Source organism: Cygnus olor, chromosome 14, assembly GCF_009769625.2.
Source record: "Cygnus olor isolate bCygOlo1 chromosome 14, bCygOlo1.pri.v2, whole genome shotgun sequence".
Taxonomy (NCBI): domain Eukaryota; kingdom Metazoa; phylum Chordata; class Aves; order Anseriformes; family Anatidae; genus Cygnus; species Cygnus olor.
In genome coordinates, this window is record NC_049182.1 from 9,340,474 (window position 1) to 9,359,281 (window position 18,808).

Consider the following 18,808-nt stretch of genomic DNA (forward strand, 5'->3'; position numbering starts at 1 on the left):
CTGATTGGCCGAGCCGCCCGGCGGCCCCGCCCCCTCCCGGCCCTATATAAGGCGCGGCGGGGCGGGCGGGGGGCGGTGCCCGGGTTCGAGTCCCGCGTCCGCCGGCCCCGCTCCGCTCCGCTCGCCCGCTGCGGCCACAGCCCTGCGGCCCCGCTCCCCCCGGGGGCCGGCCCGGCCGCGGGTGAGTGCGGGGGGGGCTGCTGCTTCTAAAGGGGGTGGGAGCTGGGTTGGGGGGCTGAGGCTCTAAGGGTGGGGGAAAGCGGGTGGTCGGGGCCGGGAGGGGCAGGGCCGGGCTCCCAGCATGGGGGCGGGGGGCTGCGGAGGGGAACGGGGGGTCCTTGTGGGCGGAGGGGGTCCCGGTGGGACGGGGGGGGTCCCCATGGGGCGGGGGGGGGCCAGGTGGGTCGGGGGGAGGCTCGGCCCCGCGGCCCCCCAGCAGCAGGTGCCCGGGATGCGGGTGACCCCATGGGACGTGGCTGTGCCCATCCTCCAGCAGGACGCACGAATAGAGGGGGGGGGCTCCCACCTCACCCCCCCCCGCTCTCCCAGCCCGGGGCTGCCAGCTCCCCCCCCCCCCCCCCCGGTGCTGCTGGGGACCCCACCTTGTCCCCCCTTCCCCGCCCCGGCGAAGGCAGCGCCTCGCTGGGGTCTGCGCGGCTGCTGCGTGCCGGGGAATGTCTGACCCGGGGAATGTCTGACACGCAGCCTGCACCCAGCCTCGGCGAGAGGGAGCCGCCGGGTGTCAGCTTACACGCCTTATATAGCCCGGGTTAGGCCCGGGGGGAGCCGGGACACGGCGGCCCCCGGCCCCCAGCCTCCAGCCCCGGGCGAGGCGTGCGGAGAGGCAGCCAGAGCCCAGCCCGTCCCGGTCCCATTCCGTGCGTTCAGGGCTCGGAAAGGGCATCGCGGCTCTTCTGAAGCGAGGTGCGGCCAGGGCTGGCCCGAGTGCCCCGTGGCTTGGCCGGCTGACAGCTGTCAGCGCGGTGCTGGCGGGCAGGGATGCGCTGGGATTCCCTGCCCGAAGCCCCGGCGCTGCGTGCGGAGATGGGCTCGCTCCCAGGTAGCATCTGCTCAGCCGGCTGCCGGAGCGCCAGCGCTGCCAGCCACCTCGCGGGGCATCGCGCGGCTCCCGTGCTGCTGCTGCTGCTCATCCACCCGGCAAAAAGGCTTCTGGTTCCCGGCCCTGCCAGCTGCCGCCTCTCCGCTGTCTGAAATGCCCTCGGGGGTTCTGGGGTGCTGCGAGGGAGAACCCGTCCCAGGTTTGGGAGAGGGAGGGCAGAGCTCGTCTGGCTCCCTGGTGTCCGTCAGCGTTCGCCTGGGCCCTTCGGCTCTGGCGCTGCTGTCGGAGATGCTGATGGATTTGGGGTGCGTCGGTAACCACAGTGTGGGATGGTCGGGGTGGAGCTGCTGCTGGAAACGTGACCTGTCTCCTCCTGCCCCGTCCTGCCAGGCCCCCTCCTCGGCTGCTCTCCCCACGCCGTTCCCACGTCGCGCACCTCCGGGCTCACACCCTCTTCCCTTGCAGAAATGGGCGACATGGAGTCCTACAAGGTGATGCTCAACGGGCCGGCGCCCTGGGGGTTCAGGCTGCAGGGAGGGAAGGATTTCAGCATGCCGCTCTCCATCTCTAGGGTAAGAGAAGCCAAGCGCCGTTGTGGCTCGTTCTCCTCCGTCTCTGTGGGTTGGAGATCATGGCCGCTGCACCCAGGAAGCCGAGGCAGAGGCCCCGGGAGCGCTGTGCCCGGCCCTGCCTGGCTCTGCTTAGCCTCCTCGGAGCCGCCTTATCAGCTCTGCTCTGGCAGGGGGGGTGTGTGTGTGCTGGGGGTGTTCCGGGCAGGGAACCGCAGCAGCGCTGTGCAATGCTGCTCAGCCTCTGCAGAGTCATCCTGGCTGCTGGGGGAGGCAGGGGAGGCCTCTTCCGGAGCGAGCCCCGCGCAGGGGGAGGGCGGCTGCTCTCGATGCGTCTGAGCCACGGACCGGCTCCGATCTGCACTGCGACACCGTGCTCACTGTCCTGGGGCCCAGTTTGTGCAGGGCACTCGCCCTGTCTGCCCGAGGCTGCAGTCCTGCTGGCAAGGGACACGTCCCATCTACAAAACCAGCCCGTTTCCTGAGCACATACACGCACGAGCTGTTGTGCTGCCCGCTGCTCCTGCCCGGGGCACCTGGTGCGAGCTTCCCCTGGCGTGATGCTCACCGAGGCCAGGTCTGGCCCCTGGGTGCGTGTGGGTCCCTGTCCCTGGGTGGCCTGGCCCACGGGTGCTAGCAGCAGCTCCGGCCACAAAATTGCCTTATAAGCCTCGGAATGCGCCTGCACCGCCCGTCCTGCTGACGCTCGGGCAGCTGGCACGGGAGGCTGCTTCTCCGAGGACGGCCGCGCCGGCGGCACCGGGCGCAGCGTGGGGGCCTGCCCCCGGCACCAGCCTTGGCGCTGGGTGCCTGTCCCCGAGGCGGGGGTGTCCGCAGCGCCCAGCACGCAGCTCCCACCTGGGGGGCACCGTGCGAGGCTGCAATCGCTGGCACCGCTGCCCTGGGGCCAGCCGATCCTCGCCGAGCGCAGAGACGGCTTCGGCGAGTTTATTCTCTAAAAAATGTTTCTCTTGGCTGCGAGCCAGCGCTTAACAAAGGGTCTGATCAGACGGAGGAGCCTCCGAGGGCCTAGGGCAGGGGCCTTGTGAAGCAAGAGGCGATGTGCGCGCAGGCCAGCCCCGCTGCAGGGGCTCGGGAAGGGTAGGGCAGGGCAGAGCGGTGCGTGGGGCCCGGGGCGGAGGCGCTGGGGCTCCAAGCGGCTCCTGAGGAGCCTGGGGCTGGGCAGTGGCGGGGTGAGGAGCAATGAGGACGTTCCCAGGGGACACAGCCAGCTTTGGGGGGGCCCTGTGGCGATGCTGGGCTGTGTCGCAGGGTGATGGGTGCTGTCTGATGGGGCGGCGTGACCCTGTGCACTGCTCTGCACCCCGGAGCTGCTCCCGGCCCTGAAGGTACCGCCTGGAGCATGCTGGTGGCTCTGTGGGGTCCCGACGCCTCGGCTGCGAGGTGTCCCCAAGGAGCGGATCCGTGGGCTGGCGGCAGGGCTGAGGTAGGGGCAGCAGCGGGTGCTGCGTGGCATGTCCTGGGGCGTGCCAGTGGGGAAGAGGAGAGACCTGGGTGCTGCGGGTGAGAGGGATGCTCCTTGTGCCGGGCTCACCTTGCTGGTGAGATGCGGAGCCCTGCAGGGAGGCCGCCCGGTGGCACCCGAAGGTGTGGGGAACAAAGGCCTGGCTGGGCGGAGAGGGGAGGAAGGAAACCAGGGCAGGAGCTTTAGCCCAGGGGACAGGAAACGGGAAGGCCAGAGCAGCTCCTGGCCGAGCCCCGAGCCCCGCTGAGCTGGCATCTGCAGGAGGGGCTTCCTGGCGTGGCGGTGCTGGCGTGGGCTGGGCGTGCCGGGACACAGCCTGCCGCGCTCCCCCTCCCCGGGCAGCCGTGCGAAAACCTCTCCCAGCTCCTGCCTCCAAACCCACGCAGCCACGCTCCTTCCCAGCCCCGAGGGCAGCAAGCCGGGGCTTGCAGGAGCGGCCAGGAGCCGGCCGGGAGCATCCTCCTGTTCCAAACACCGCGGGGGACGCCCGTGTCCCTTCTGGGGACGGCGGCGAGGTGCAGGTGGAGCTGGGCCGTTCCCGGCACCGGGGGCAGGATTCAGCCTGGCGCAGGGGGGTCGAAGTACCTGGGGCAGGGAGCGCTGCGCCCAGGGCGGGCCGGGCTCTGCGCATGGGCGAGGAGGGCCCCGATGCTCGGCGGCAGGGATTTTCCAGCCCTCTGACAGCGCTGGGAATCTGGCTCGCTCCTTTTATGTTCATGTCGAACAGGGCTTGAGGAAATACTTGGTCCAAATCCAAGCGCCTTGAGTTCTTCCGCGCTGGAGGAGCAGGAATGGCTGCAGCCTGCCCACGTCTGTCTGTCTGACTGTCTGTCTGTCAGTGCCTGGGAGCTGCCTGCAGCGGCGCTGGGGCCTACTCCCTGCTCGCCCCTCGGCTGCGCATCCCCGGCAGGAGCAGAGGGTGTTTAGGGCCGGTGGGGGCGATCCAGGCACGTCCCAGCCCCGTAGCTGAGCCGGGTGAGGGGTCCGAAGGGCACAGGAGCGCGGCCTGGCTGGGGGGTGCAGGGTCTGTCCCCCCGTGCCCCACAGCCCCAGCTCCAGGCTGGGAGAACGCCTGTGGTTTGCGGCCCCGAGGGGCGAGACGTGGGCTGCGTGATGGGCCGTGACTCACCCCGCTCGCTTCCAGCCCCGACACCTCAGGGAGCGAGGCAGAGCCAGCGCGGCCTCTGCCGACGGGCATCGCTTGGAAAGCCCGGGCTCTCCGCAGGGCTCCCTGTGGGGATGGGGACAGATGGGGACGGCGCTGTCCCCGGGGTGCTGGCACAGCCCCCAGCTGTGCTGTGCCTCAGGGCAGTGTCTAGGGTTAGTGCTTGGCTGCTGCAGCGAGGAAAAGGCTGCTCTGGGTTAATGAAACGGGGAATGTGGGGTGGTCTGGGGGTCCCTGTGTCAGGCCCGGTGCTGCTCTGGCCCCGCACTGCTGCAGCACCGTGCTGCAGGGGGGAGAGGCTGTCCTAAAATGGGACAAGGGACTGTGAGGGTTGTCCTGTGCCTGGCTCGGCAGAGCCTGGCTGACCTTGTCCCTGGCTCTCACGGGGACAAGATCATCCCTCCGCCGGGCTGGCCAGCTCCCCCTGACGCTCTCTGTCCTGCAGCTGACTCCGGGCGGGAAGGCGGCCCAGGCTGGCGTGGGAGTGGGCGACTGGGTGCTGTACATCGACGGGGAGAGCACCAGCGCCATGACGCATATCGAGGCCCAGAACAGGATCCGTGCCTGCGGGGACAGGCTCTGCCTCACGCTGAGCAGGTAGGGGCTTGTGCGGCCCGCAAATACGGGGTGCTGGTGTGGCCGGAGCCAAGCTGGGGCCCTCTGCCCGTTGCTCCCTCTGGTCCTGCTGCCCCAGGGCAGCGTCAGGCAGCTCCTGCAGCCCCAGCTGGGTCCGAGGGCTCTGCTTGGCTGCATGGGGCTCGCCCCGGCTGCAGCAACCCCGGCTCCAAGCCCTGACCTCTGCCCGTGGGGCAGTGCTGGCCGGCCATGGCTCCCTTGGGTGTCAGCACCCCATCGGTCCCGTCCGGGGGGGGGGATGGCTGCTGGGCCCGTGCAGCACCTGCTTCACTGTCTCCTCTCTTGCAGAGCCCAGAACCACCTGGGGAAGCCGCAGAAGGTAGGTGTTGCTGCGTCGCTGCCTGCAGCAGCTCGGCCCCGAGCTGGGGGTGGGGAAGTCTCCGAGCTTATCTGGAGGAGCGGACTTTGCTCCTGGGGCCCAAAGGTTTCTTGGGGACCGGGGTGTGTTTGGAGGGCTGGTACGGCGGCTCTGAGCCCTAGGGACACAAGAGATCGGGGAGAGCAGGACCTGCCCTGTGGGTGCCCAGTCCCCAGCTGCCGCCACTGGTCCTGGGTGAGGGCAAGGGTGCGGAGGGACCAGGCAGCAGCAGCAAGGCCTTTGGGCGCCACGTTTGCTGGTGCTGGAGCTCCCTGGCACAGAACTCCCTCCCTCCAGCTGCTGCACGGGGAGGCAGAGTCAGGGCCAGCGGCTCCTGGACGGAAGCCACCTGCATGCCTTCCGCTTTGTGCCACGGGATGGTTGCGAGCAGCGCGTGTGCATGCCCGGCCCCGCCGCGGGGCAGCAGCGAGTGTGTGGGGCACTTACTAATCCTGCAGCAACCCTCGGGATGGGTGTGCAGCCTGGTGTCCCTGGGCTGGATGCCCTGCGGAGAGGGGACCTGGCTGGCAGAGCCCGGTGCCCGAAGCTCACGTGCTGTCCGTGTTTGTGTGCCCGGGTGTGCGTGGCTATGAGGGCCTGCAGGCGAGGACAAGCCCAGCTTTTCCACCTGGCTGCCCGCTGCGCTTCCTGGCCCAGGGCTGCCCCTTGCATGCTGCTTGACGTGTGAGCCCGTGTCTGTGTGTTTTGTCTCGCTCAGGACTCACTCCCCTGCTCTGAGCCCCCGAAATATAACTTCGCTCCCAGCACCGCCCTCAACAAAACAGCTCGGCCCTTTGGGGCCGGCTCGCCTCCGAACCCACGGCCCGGGCTGGTGACGAAACCCGTGACGTACGTGCCCCTGGCGCCCGCCTGCACCCCCCAGCACAATGGGTATGTTGCTGTCCATCCCGCTCCCCGAGAACACAGGGGAGCCCCGCTGCCCGGCCCCGCTGCGCCTTGCATGCCAGGCACCCATGGGTGGGAGCGGGCGACGGTGCCTGTGCCGGGTCCCCCGACGGCTGGTGCTGAGACTGCGTAACAGGACCGTCACGCGTGGGGACACACTCACGACTGCTCCTCGCTCGGGGACGTGTCCTCCTCCGCTGGCCTTTGGGGAGCCCCATGGGGCGCAGCCATCATAGTACACTCACCGGTGTCTGCGACAGCCCTGCACCGAGGGGCAGGAAGGCTCTGGCTGCCATGGACGCTGTCGGCAGCCCAGGGTATTCTGTGGGGCTGTGGGGACAGGCTGGCAAAGGGAAGCCCTGCGGCCCTCCACGGCGCTGCCGTGTGCCTGGCCAGCTGCTGCTCCCTGCCCATCCTGGTCACAGCAGCCACGGCACCCTGGAGCTGGGTGATGGGGGGACGTGGCCCTGGCTGTCCTCTGCACCCAGGCCTGTTTTGGGGGCTGAGGGTGGCACAGTCTGCTCTGTTGGCAATGTCCCTGCAGCCCAGCGTGCTCCCAGCCCCGGGTGAGCTGGACACAGGTGGCAGGGGGAGTGGTGCAGGCTGTAGGTGAGCTCTGGAAACTTCTTGGGTGCTCTGGGTCTAATTTCACCTTCCTTCTCTTTCTTTCTCTCCTCCCTTTCTCTTTCCCTCTCCCCTACAGGTGCAGAGCCTTGACAAGTCAGTAAGCCTTTTGCCTGCTCTCTCTAGCCTTCCTGCATGCCTCTTGCCCTGTTAGTCCCCTGCTGGTGCCCCGTACACCTGGGGCAGGGTTAGCCTGGTGGCTCAGTGTCACCGTGCTGGCAGCACACTCCACTTGGGTCACGTGGGTCTCTCCTGGCATTAAGCTGTCCTTAGAGGTGCTGGCTGTGAGGGCACTGAGGTGTCCTCGCACCTGGTCCCTTTTCTCTCCAGCATGTGGAAAGCTGCGCTGTGCACCCTGCCCATAGCACCGCAGGTGTTTGCCAGGCTCCCATACTGCTCCCCTGTGTGTGATTTTGATCTTGGCTTTCTCTTGCCCTGTCCTCTCTCCTCCTGGCCTTTAGGGCCAGCCTCAAACAGCAGAGATGGAAAATGAGTGCTGAGAAGACGTCCTTAGTGGGCCCTTCCTATGTGGACGATACGTAAGGGGTGGGGAGGACGTGCGTATTTGGTGTGTCAAATACTTGCTGTTGTGCTGCTGTTGTGAACCTGCAGAGGTATGGGGTGGCCTCGGGGAGGTGGTGATGCTGTGGGGATCCCCATGGGTCTGTGGAGCAGTGGTGGGGATGGGACATGGGCAGCGCTGCCCCATGCCGCCGGCCAGGCAGGGACAGGACGGTGCCAGCTGAAAGCCCGCCCCTGTTGCTCGCAGGCAGCCGCCGCAGCACCCCACTACCCCTATATATGACCCCAGCAAGTTGCATCTGATCGAGGACTCTGAGGACTGGCAGCCCCGCAACACCAACACCCAGTCCCGCTCCTTCCTCAAACTGGCCCAGCTGACGGGCACAGACAGCCGTAAGTTCCTGCGGGGCCTGGTGCTTGCTGGCTGCCCGGGGTGCCCAGAACAGGCCCTGGATGCGGGTTGAGGCGGCATTGTTTTGTAGCCGTGGTGGCCCCGTTGTGTCCCTGCGTGTGGTGTGGGCACGTGGTGGTGCCGCAGGGCTGGTTTGGGGGCAGCAGGGAGGGGGTGCCCGGTTCTGTTCCGTCGTCCTGTGCGGGGCTGTGGCTGTCGCCAACTGACTCTTGTCTCCTTTCTCTCTGGCTGCCCTCAGTGGAGGATCACGATGAGGAGCTTGTTAGGAAGCCCAGGTAAGGGGTGGGCTGCAGGGCACAGCACAAGCCATGGGGCCCACAGTGCCTGGGCTCGGCCCCCAGCCCGTTCTCCCTCCCACTGTGTCTTCTTCTGTCCTGCCACCTCCTTGCTCCCTGCCCCTCTCTGTCCTCTCTGTGTCTGCAGAGCCGAGGTGGTCACTGAGCTGCAGCACCCACTCTGTGCTCTCCTCTGCGATGGGCACCGCCGGCACTCAGCCACTGCTGTGCCCATCCTGTTGTGAGGGTCCTGCCCGGGCGTTGGGCTATCTCAATCTGGGGTGTCCTGGTGCTGGGTGTCCCCATGTGTGTGTCCCCGGCAGGACCCAGGGCACTGCTGGCACTGGGGAGGCTGAGCTGCACCGCTGCATCGAGGACACAGCGGGTCGGTGGGGTCTGGTGGCCCTGGCAGAGCCTGGCTGTGGGTGTAGGGAGGTGCTGGGCATCGTCTGGACCTCGTGCACGAAATCCTGTGATCGTGATGAGGGGCTGTGGGGGAGCTGGAATTGAATGAGTGCTGCTGGCGTCACTATGGGGCTGCGGACAAGCCTTTGGGAATGCTCGGCCACGTGCCAGCGATTTACCGTTGTGCCGTCATTTTCTTGCCGCCGCAGGGGTCCTCGTGTGTCATTCTGGGGTACCGAGGAGGAGTGGTGAGTGCCGGGCTGTGCTGGGGGTTGATGTATGCCTGGCCCCTGTCAGCACTGCCCCGCACCGCTGGCTGTCAGAAGCAGGGGCAGGTCAGTGCCAGCTGAGTCCCTGCCCCTGTCACTCGCAGCCAGCCCCTGCACTCCCCTGGGACCCCCACGCGTGACCCGGGCAAGCTGCGGCTGATCGAGGATGCTGAGGACTGGCAGCCCCGCACCGGCACCTCCCAGTCCCGCTCCTTCCGCAAACTGGCCCGGCTGACGGGCACAGACGGCCGTAAGTTCCTGCGGGCCCTGGTGCCCAGAGCCGTCCCTGGGTGCGGGGCCCAGTGTCAGGGTCTGGCCATGGTGGCCCCGTGGTGGCCCTGTGTCGGCACGTGGTGGTGCCTTGGGGCTGGTTTGGGGGCAGCAGGGAGGGGATGCCTGGTTCCGTACTGTTGTGCTGTGTGGGGCCGTGGCTGCCGCCGACTGACTCTGTCTCCTCCTTTCTCTCTGGCTGCCCTCAGTGGAGGATCACGATGAGGAGCTTGTTAGGAAGCCCAGGTAAGGGGTGGGCAGCGGGGTGCAGCATGAGCTCCTGGCCATGGGGCCCATGGTGTCAGGGCTTGGCCCCCAGCCCATTCTCCCTCCCACTGTGTCTTCTGTCTTGCCACCTCCTTGCTCCCTGCCCATGATGGGTACTGCCGGTACTCAGCCACTGCTGTGCCCATCCTGTCATGAGGGTCCTGCCCCAGCACTGCGCTGCCAGGCTGGGCTGTCCCCATCCAGGTGTCCTGATAGTGGGCTGTTCCCAGCTGGGGTGTCCTGGTGCTGGGTGTCCCCATGCGTGTCCCTGGCAGGACCCAGGGCACTGCTGGCACTGGGGAGGCTGAGCTGCACCGCTGCATCCAGGACGCAGCGGGTCGATGGGGTCTGGGGGCACTGGCAGCAGGGAGGTATGAGGCAGCACCGGGACTTCAGGCAAGGGAGCCCATTGGGCTTCCATGTGGCTGTTTTGGCACAAGTGCTGACAGCATCTTTGGTGGACTGGGGATAAGCCAGGGGAATGCTCAGTGCTGTGTGCAAAACATTTACTGTTGTGCCACCATTTCCTTGCTGCCACAGGGATTCCCGCGGGTCATTCTATGGCACAGTGGAGCAGCGGTGAGTGCTGGGCTGTTGTGAGGTTCAGTGTGTGTCGGGCCCTTGGCAGCTCTGCCCCATGCTGCCCGCTGGGTAGGGGTAGGAACAGGATGGTGCCAGCTGAGCACCTGCCCCTGCCACTCGCAGGCAGCCCCTGCAGCCCATGGAGCCCCCCGAGACCCCCGCGTGTGACCCGGGCAAGTTGCGGCTGATCGAGGACGCTGAGGACTGGCAGCCCCGCACCGGCACCTCCCAGTCCCGCTCCTTCCGCAAACTGGCCCGGCTGACGGGCACAGACGGCCGTAAGTTCCTGCGGGCCCTGAGTGTGGGGCCGAGTGTCAGGGTCTGGCTGTGGTGGCCCCGTGGTGTCCCTGCGTGTGGCGTGGGCTGGTTCAGGGGCAGCAGGGAGGGGGTGCCCGGTTCTGTTCTGTCGTGCTGTGCGGGGCCGTGGCTGCTGCCAACTGACTCTGTCTCCTCCTTTCTTCTGGCTGCCCTCAGTGGAGGATCACAATGAGGAGCTTGTTAGGAAGCCCAGGTAAGGGGTGGGCAGTGGGGTGCAGCATGAGCTCCTGGCCATGAGGCTGGCTCAGCCCCCAGCCTGTTTGCATTCCCACTCTGTCCTGCCCTGTCCTGCCACCTCCTTGCTCCCTGCCCCTCACTGTCCTTTCTGTGTCTGCAGAGCCGAGGTGGTCACTGAGCTGCAGCACCCACTCTGTGCTCTCCTCCGTGACGGGCACCGCCGGCACTCGGCCACTGCTGTGCCCGTCCTGTTGTGAGGGTCCTGCCCAGGCACTGCGCTGCCAGGCTGGGCTGTCCCCATCAAGGGTGTCCTGGTGCTGGGTGTCCCCATGCGCTGTCCCCAGCTGAGGTGGCCCCGGCAGGACCCAGGGCACTGCTGGCACTGGGGAGGCTGAGCTGCACCGCTGCATCGAGGGCACAGTGGGTTGGTGGGGTCTGGTGGCCCTGGCAGAGCCTGGCTGTGGGCATCGGGACGTGCAGGACAGCACCGGGACCGTGTCACGAGGCAGTGATACTGGTGTGGGGCTGCAGGGAGGCTGGACTGGGCCTAGTGCTGCTGGCATCACTGTGGGGCTTGGGTTAAGTCATGGGGAATGCTCTGTGCGGCATGCCAAGCATTTACCGTTGTGCTGCCATTTTCTCGACGCCACAGGGATTCCCGTGGGTCGTTCTATGGCACAGAGGAGCAGTGGTGAGTGCCATGCGGTGCCAAGGGTCAGTGTGTGCTGGGCCTTTGGACAGCTCTGCCCTGTGCCACCGTCTGGGCAGGGGTAGGGGCAGGTCAGTGCCATCTGAGCCCCTGCCACTCGCAGGCAGCCCGTGGAGCCTGAGGAGCCCCCCGAGACCCCTGCTTGTGACCCGGGCAAGTTGCGGCTGTTCGAGGACGCTGTGGACTGGCAGCCCCGCACCGGCACCTCCCAGTCCCGCTCCTTCCGCAAACTGGCCCGGCTGACGGGCACAGACGGCCGTAAGTTCCTGCGGGGCTGAGTGTCAGGGTCTGGCCGTGGTGGCCCTGTGGTGGCCCTGCGTGTGCCGTGGGCCCTGTGGTGGTGCTGTGGGGCTGTTCGGGTGCAGCAGGCAGGGGGTGACTGGTTTTGTTCTGTCATGCCGTGTGGGGCTGTGGCTGCCGCCGACTGACTCTGTCTCCTCCTCTCTCCCCGCTGCGCGCAGTGGAAGATGATGATGTGTTTGTTAGGAAGCCCAGGTAAGGGGTGGGCAGCGGGGTGCAGCACGAGGTGGGCTGCATGTTCCGGGCACTGCTGTCACTGAGCTGGGGAGGTCAAGCTGTACCACAGCCTCTTGTGCTGCTGGGGCAAAGAGGAGAGTGGTGGCACTGGAAACCTTGCTGTGGGTGCTGGGAGGTGCTGGGCAATGCTGGGGTTCCTGTCAGAAGAGCTCATGAGGTTCCTGTGGGGCTGCAGGGGCCAGGCAGAGCTGCTTAGCACTGCTGGCTGCTCCATGGGGCTGGGGCCATGTCAGGAATGGAGCTGGGGCTGGGGAGGCCGTGCCCTGCAGAGCTGGGGCAGGTCTGTCCCCTCACGCTGGTGGCACCTCTTGTGCCTTCCCATTTCTGTGATCCCTCCTGCCTTGGCGTTGTGACCACTGGGTCCCCAAGTTGGGAGGCGGCATGGGTGCAAGGGCAGCTGGCATCACTGTGGGGTGGGGATAGGCCAGGAGAATGCTCCGTGCCACGTGCCAAGCATTTACCGTTGTGCCGCCATTTTCTCAATGCCACAGGGATTCCCGTGGGTCCTTCTGTGGCACAGTGGAGCAGCGGTGAGTGCTGGGCTGTTGTAAGGTTCAGTGTGTGTCTGGCCCTTGGGCAGCTCTGCCCCATGCTGTTGTCTGGACAGGGGCAGCAGCAGGACAGTACCAGCTGAGTGCCTGCCCCTGCCACTCGCAGGCAGCCTCTGCAGCCCGTGGAGCCCCCCGAGACCCCCGCGTGTGACCCAGGCAAGTTGCGGCTGATCGAGGACGCTGAGGACTGGCAGCCCCGCACCGGCACCTCCCAGTCCCGCTCCTTCCGCAAACTGGCCCGGCTGACGGGCACAGATGACCGTAAGTTCCTGCAGGGCTGAGTGTCAGGGTCTGGCCGTGGCGGCCCTGTGGTGTCCCTGCATGTGGTGTGGGCTGTGCAGGGCCATGTGGTAGTGCTGCAGGACTGGTTCGGGGCAGCAGGGAGGGGGTGCCTGGTTCCATTCTGTTGTGCTGTGTGGGGCCATGGCTGTCCCCGACTGACTCTGTCTCCTCCTTTCTCTCTGGCTGCCCTCAGTGGAGGATCACAATGAGGAGCTTGTTAGGAAGCCCAGGTAAGGGGTGGGCTGCGGGGCACAGCACAAGCCATGGGGCCCACGGTGCTGGGGCTCAGTCCTGGCCCATTCACCTTTCCACTGTGTCTTCTGTCCTGCCACCTCCTTGCTCCCTGCCCCTCACTGTCCTTTCTGTGTCTGCAGAGCCGAGGTGGTCACTGAGCTGCAGCACCCACTCTGTGCTCTCCTCTGTGATGGGCACCGCCGGCACTCAGCCACTGCTGTGCCCGTCCTGTTGTGAGGGTCCTGCCTGGGCACCACGCTGCCAGGCTGGGCTGTCCCCATCAGCGGTGTCCTGGTGCTGGGTGTCCCCATGCGCTGTCCCCAGCTGAGGTGGCCCCGGCAGGACCCAGGGCACTGCTGGCACTGGGGAGGCTGAGCTGCACCGCTGCATCGAGGACACAGCGGGTCGGTGGGGTCTGATGGCACTGGCAGAGCCTGGCTGTGGGCATCAGGACATGTAGGACAGCTCCGGGACCTTGTCACGAGGCAGTGATACTGGTGTGGGGCTGCAGGGAGGCTGGACTGGGCCTAGTGCTGCTGGCGTCACTGGGGGGCTTGGGTTAAGCCACAGCGAATGCTCTGTGCCTCGTCCCAAGTACTTACTGTTGTGCCGCCATTTTGTCAACGCCACAGGGGACCCCGCGTGTCGTTCTGTGGCACAGAGGAGCAGCGGTGAGTGCTGGGCCCTTGGGCAGCGCTGCCCCGTGCTGATGGCCGGGCAGGAGCAGGATGGTGCCAGCTGAGCACCTGCCACTCGCAGGCAGCCCATGGAGCCTGAGGAGCCCCCTGAGACCCCCGCGTGTGACCCGGGCAAGTTGCGGCTGTTTGAGGACGCTGTGGACTGGCAGCCCCGCACCGGCACCTCCCAGTCCCGCTCCTTCCGCAAACTGGCCCGGCTGACGGGCACAGACGGCCGTAAGTTCCTGCGGGCCCTGAGTGTGGGGCCGAGTGTCAGGGTCTGGCTGTGGTGGCCCCGTGGTGTCCCTGCGTGTGGCGTGGGCTGTTCGGGGGCAGCAGGGAGGGGGTGCCCGGTTCTGTTCCGTCGTGCTGTGTGGGGCCGTGGCTGCCGTCGACTGACTGTCTCCTCCTCTCTCCCCGCCGCGCGCAGTGGAAGATGATGATGTGTTTGTTAGGAAGCCCAGGTAAGGGGTGGGCAGCGAGGCGCAGCACGAGGTGGGCTGCATGTCCCGGGCAGGATGCTGGGCACCGCTGTCACTGAGCTGGGGAGGTCAAGGTGTACCGCAGCCTCTTGTGCTGCTGGGGCAAAGAGGAGAGTGGTGGCACTGGCAAACCTTGCTGTGGGTGCTGGGAGGTGCTGGGCAGCGTTTGGATGTCAGGCATGAGGGCTCATCAGGGTCAGGCCACGTCTGGAGGCAAGGAAGGTGCAGGGACTGGGGGAGGCCTGTTGGCAGCTCTTCTTTTGGCTTTGTACTTCACCTTCCCTCCTGCCTTGGTGTTTGAGTGCTGGTTCCATATCCGCCTGGTTTGCTCTGTAGCAAATAAATTCTCCTGTTCTTATAGCCTGCTCCTTTTTCTGTTTGCCCTGGAGAGGCACAGAGCTGCTGGCTCTCTGTCACTGTCCTTGCCCCTCTGGACCTCACTTGCCCTGGCTTCTCGCAAGCCCGGTGCTGGCAGCATGCCGTGGGGGTCACAGGCACTGCCACCCAGGACCAGCCTGGCCCTGCCCTTCCCTGCCTCTGCTGGAGCTGGCCCGGGGGCTCCCCACGCCTGACTGGCTGTAGGGTGCTGTGTGTGAGGCTGGGGGTACCTAGCCACTGTCATGTTTGAGCGGACTGCAGTGGTGTGTGCAATCCTACAGGTCCCTGCCAGCCTACAGCACCCAACAACTGGGGCACGGCACCCCAGCAGCTCGATGCTCCTACTCTGCTGGGTGCCACAGACCTGGGGGTGCTGCGTCCCCCAGCACCAAACCCGCTACTGGCCGGGCACGGGGGCTCGGCCAGCTCCTGGCTGTGGGGTGGGGGTCCCTGCTTGCATGCACATGCCCGCCGGGCAGCCAGACCGTGTCATGGGGGTGAGCGTGGCAGGCTGGATTAACTGCTGGTTCTGTAGCCAGGTCTCCGTGTTGGATCCGTCCCCGGGAGCAGCGATGAAAACAGAGCCGGGACTGGGTGAGTGAAACGTTTCCTTTGGGTTCGGGGCAAGAGGGGTGGGGGCAGAGGTAGGGCTGGTGCAGGGGGATTGGGAGCACCGTCCAGGAGGCTTCTGTGTGTGTGCAGCCCCCAGGACACCCGCTGCCACCCCTGGCCCTGCCAGCCGCCCACCCTGGGCTGTGGACCCGTCGTTCGCCGAGCGCTACGCCCCGGACAAGACGAGCACGGTGCTGAGCAAGCACAGCCAGCCGGCCACGCCAACCCCCATGCAGAACCGCAGCTCCATCGTGCAGGCGGCCCAGCAGGCGCCCGAAGGCCTCGGCCGCACGCCGCTCTGCTACAAGTGCAACAAGGTCATCAGGTGAGCCCTGCCACCCGCCGCCACCCTGCCACCCTCCTGGGCACGTGCCAGGCCCCGGCGGGGCTGACGTGGCTCTGTTCCGCTGCAGGGGACGCTACCTGGTGGCACTGGGACATTACTACCACCCCGAGGAGTTCACCTGCTGCCAGTGCAGGAAGGTGCTGGATGAGGGTGGTTTCTTCGAGGAGAAGGGCTCCATCTTCTGCCCCAAGTGCTACGACACGCGCTACGCGCCCAGCTGCGCCAAGTGCAAGAAGAAGATCACCGGGGTGAGTGTCCCTCAGCCTGCCCTGTGCCTCCTGTCCGTGCTCCCCACTCACCTACGTGTCCCCAGCTCTGTCCCTTCCCATCCTGCTGGCGCTGTGCCCCAGGGGACCCCCTTTCCCTTTTGGCCCTGGGTAGGGGTCCCCCTGCAGTGCGGGGTGCCCGGCTGACAGCGTCTCTCTTCCAGGAGGTGATGCACGCGCTGAAGATGACCTGGCACGTGCAGTGCTTCACCTGCGCAGCCTGCAAAACTCCCATCCGCAACCGTGCCTTCTACATGGAGGAGGGACAGCCCTACTGCGAGAGAGGTAGGACCGGGGGGACCCCCCGTGTCACCCCGGGGCACCGGCAGGGCTCGGCACCTCGCGGCAGGAGCCCGGGGTGAGCTGCCCTGCGCTGCGGGGCTCTCCCTGAGCCACGGGGAAGGCTGGGTGTCCCCCGAGCCCTCTGTCCCCGTCCTCCCCGGCTGCTGGGTGGTGCCATTGCTGGCGGGTTGCCATGGCGATGACGGAGGATGTACATCAAAGCGAGTGCTGCATCCTGGGAGCTGAGGTTCGCCTCCTCCCCGCAGCATGGTGGCGGCCGGGGACACCCTGCCCCGGGTGCCTGGCGCCTCGAGCTTTGTCCCTGTCCCGGGCTGGAAGCGAGATGTCCCCAAGCTGTGCCTTGCTGCACGGGGACCTGAGGGGTCGCGGTGTGGGGGAACGCTGACCCGGGCTCTGCCTCTGCTCGCAGACTACGAGAAGATGTTTGGCACCAAGTGCCACGGCTGCGACTTCAAGATCGATGCTGGGGACCGGTTCCTGGAGGCGCTGGGGTTCAGCTGGCACGACACTTGCTTCGTCTGTGCGGTGAGCCACGCGTCTGCCTTGTCCCCCTCTCCCTGGGTGCTGGCTGGAGGCTGGCCGGGGCTGTAACTCTCTGCGGTTGTGCTGCACATGGCGGGGTCTGCCCACAGCGCAGGGGCCCTGAGTCCACGAGTTTTTCCCCACCTCGCTCTGTGCCGGTGCTTCTGAGCCTGCTGCTCCTTGGCGCCTGCACGAGGCCAGTGCTGAGTGGGAGGGCAGCTGGGGCTGAGCGTGGGAGGGGACCCCGGGGACCCTGCTGACCGCCTGCGCTCTCCTCCCCAGATCTGCCAGACCAACCTGGAAGGGAAGACGTTCTACTCCAAGAAGGACAAGCCGCTGTGCAAGAGCCACGCTTTCTCCCACGTGTGAGGCGCGGGAGGCTGGCTGTGCCCACGCATGCCCCTGGCCCTGCATGCTCCTCTCCCACCCCTTCCCCTGCCCCAGGGAGCCAGGCTGGGACCTCACCCCTTCCCCTCGCTCCTGCCTCTTTCCTGGCAGCTCCTGGCTGGGCTCCAGCAGAGGCAGCGCCGGCCTCAGAGCCCCTTCTTGCTGGGTGGCTTCTTCTGTGCCCCCCCGGCTGATCTAGGAGCCCGGGGAAGGGGATGCCACGTGGCTCTGCTGCCCCTGAGCCGCTCAGCATCGGGGCTGGAGTCAGGGGTAGGTGCCTGGCTGCAGCGGGGCTGCTCCCTTGCCTGGATGAGGCCCACCTGCCCTGGCACCAGGGCAGGGACGCTCCTAGCGCATCCCTGAGCGGGCGAGGACCAGCCCCAGCCCCTGCCGAGCTCTCCCTCACCTTCCCTGCTTCATGCTCAGCACGTGGGGTTGGAGAACCGGCTCTTCTCCCCCTGCCTGCCGCGACCCCACCGCATTGCAGACCACGGCGGTGCCTTCCCATAGCTGTGGGCCGGGGGTCTCTGTGCCTTGTGTCCCTGCACCCAGCTCCCTGCTGCTCCCCTGGGGCTGGCGGGGGGCAGCACCCCCTGCCTGGCCGTGCCGGGGTGCAGGGCCCCGTGCCCGCCTCTGGCTCCCCGCAAGGCTCGGAAACAGCTTCCTACCAAAGAGCGTGTGCCGCCGCTGTCCCAGCACTGTAAAACGCCTCTCCCAAACCCACACTTTCCGGTTGGGCTGCGTCTGATGTAGCCACGGTGCTTTTAGTGCCTTTAATAAACACTTCTCTGCAAGTGCCCGCTGTCTCGGGGCCTGCGGTTTCGCCGAGCGAGGGGCGGCGGGGCCGGGAAAGTGGTGCGCAGCCCTCGCCCTGCTTCGCCTGGAGCCCTGCCCTGGGGCCTGACTCAGCTCGATGGAGCTCGCAGGGAAAAGCTTTGCCTCGGGTTTCTCCTCCTCTGCCCCTGGGTCTCCCCCGCCTGCTTTTAGCAGGCAGAGGCTAACGGAGGCAGGAATTAATCCAGGAGGCAAAGCTGGGGCTGGGCTGCGCGAGGGGGTATGGGGTCGGACACCACAGCGGCGTCCCTGCTTACCGGCATCGTCCCCACGTCCCTGCTGCTGCGTCCCGGAGGCCGTGCAGGGGACAAGGAGTCGTTGGCACGAGCGCGGTGGTGCTGGGCGTGCTTCGGCGTCACGCAGCCACGCGGCCGCGCGTTGAGTGCAGCCGCTGTCCCAGAGGACGGGCGCGAGGCAGCGCCGGCACCGCCGGCTGGAACAGGCTCGGGGGCAGTGGGTGTGGGGAAGAGCTGCTCCCACTGCTCCGCTCTGGCAGCCGTAGCGGTCATTAATAATTGCAGCTCTTAACATGATGAGCAATCGTAAGGAAAAGTGTCTTGCTAATCTGCTGGAACGTTCTGCCGGGGGCAGGGTCTGGCTGCGGGAACCAAACCCCACCCAGAGCCAGGCCGAGGTGCAGGGTCCCCGGCCCCCGGAGAGATGCAAAACCCCAACAGAGACGGGCAGGGAGGAGGTGGAATAACTGGGACTTACTGGGAGGTTGGAGTTGGGTCCTGTCCCAGGCTGGGGGCGAACGTGGGTGGTGTGAAGCGAACGGGGACGGTGACACCGCTGAGCTGGGTGGGTGAGAAGGGGCAGGACAGCCAGCCTGGCAGGGACAGAAAAAGCAGGGACGTGGCGAGCGCCTGTGTGTGAATCCTGGCTGCGAAGCCAAGGTCAGGGGAAGTGGGGGGAAGGTGGCACAGCCGCGGCGGGGACACAAAACCGAGCAGACGGCGGGGAAGGGGCAGGCAGCCGAGCGTGACGGGGCCCCAGCCGCTGGGGTGGCACGTCCTGGGAACGGGTTGTGCCGGCTGAGCCGCGGGGCACCGGCCTCGGAGCGGGGCAAGGGCAGCCCCAGCCTGCTCCGGGCTGACGGGGACGGGGTGGCAGAGCGAAACCTCTCCGTGCACCCAGCGGGGGCTCTGCTGCTTCCGCCACTTGGTGCCCTGTTGCCTCTGGTCCCTACTGATGGCCTCCGGGAGCCGAAGTGCCGCCGTGCTTTGCCGAGAGCGGCTCTGCGCACCATGCGAGGAGCTCAGGCGGCGGAAGGAGGGTCTCGGGTGGGCTGCGGAGGTGGAGCCTGGGGAGGGGCTGCAGCCGCGCTGCTCCGAGAACAAAGCCTCGCGGCGCCGAGCTCCGCGGGTCCCAGCGCGGGCTCCCACCA

The 18,808-nt window shown here is 67.0% G+C and overlaps 1 protein-coding gene across 36 annotated transcripts; it reads left to right on the forward strand.

The window, feature by feature from the left end:
- The first annotated feature begins 60 nt into the window (after window positions 1-60).
- On the forward strand, window positions 61-17,384 carry PDLIM7 (PDZ and LIM domain 7). Of its 36 annotated transcripts, none has more exons than XM_040573836.1 (28): window positions 61-181; window positions 1,526-1,632; window positions 4,726-4,877; window positions 5,205-5,235; window positions 5,993-6,165; window positions 7,574-7,719; window positions 7,977-8,013; window positions 8,628-8,666; window positions 8,792-8,937; window positions 9,167-9,203; window positions 9,765-9,803; window positions 9,930-10,084; window positions 10,281-10,317; window positions 10,954-10,992; window positions 11,114-11,268; window positions 11,472-11,505; window positions 12,039-12,077; window positions 12,205-12,359; window positions 12,574-12,610; window positions 13,247-13,285; window positions 13,374-13,528; window positions 13,722-13,755; window positions 14,687-14,745; window positions 14,854-15,088; window positions 15,177-15,357; window positions 15,540-15,660; window positions 16,088-16,203; window positions 16,483-17,384. In XM_040573836.1, the coding sequence occupies exons 2-28, from the start codon at window positions 1,528-1,530 to the stop codon at window positions 16,567-16,569; spliced, it is 2,583 nt and encodes an 860-aa protein (XP_040429770.1). In that variant the 5' UTR covers window positions 61-181; window positions 1,526-1,527; the 3' UTR covers window positions 16,570-17,384. The 36 variants fall into 36 exon arrangements, with proteins under 36 accessions (XP_040429770.1, XP_040429804.1, XP_040429803.1 ...); XM_040573834.1 differs by lacking the exon at window positions 61-181 and adding an exon at window positions 1,042-1,060; XM_040573837.1 differs by lacking the exons at window positions 61-181; window positions 5,993-6,165 and adding exons at window positions 1,042-1,060; window positions 6,884-6,900.
- Window positions 17,385-18,808: the final 1,424 nt, after the last annotated feature.

Coding starts and splice junctions, on each gene's coding strand:
- PDLIM7 (XM_040573834.1), top strand. Junction 4,878..5,204: donor CTCTGCCTCACGCTGAGCAG/GTAGGGGCTTGT, acceptor CCTCTCTTGCAG/AGCCCAGAACCACCTGGGGA. Junction 7,720..7,976: donor GCTGACGGGCACAGACAGCC/GTAAGTTCCTGC, acceptor GGCTGCCCTCAG/TGGAGGATCACGATGAGGAG.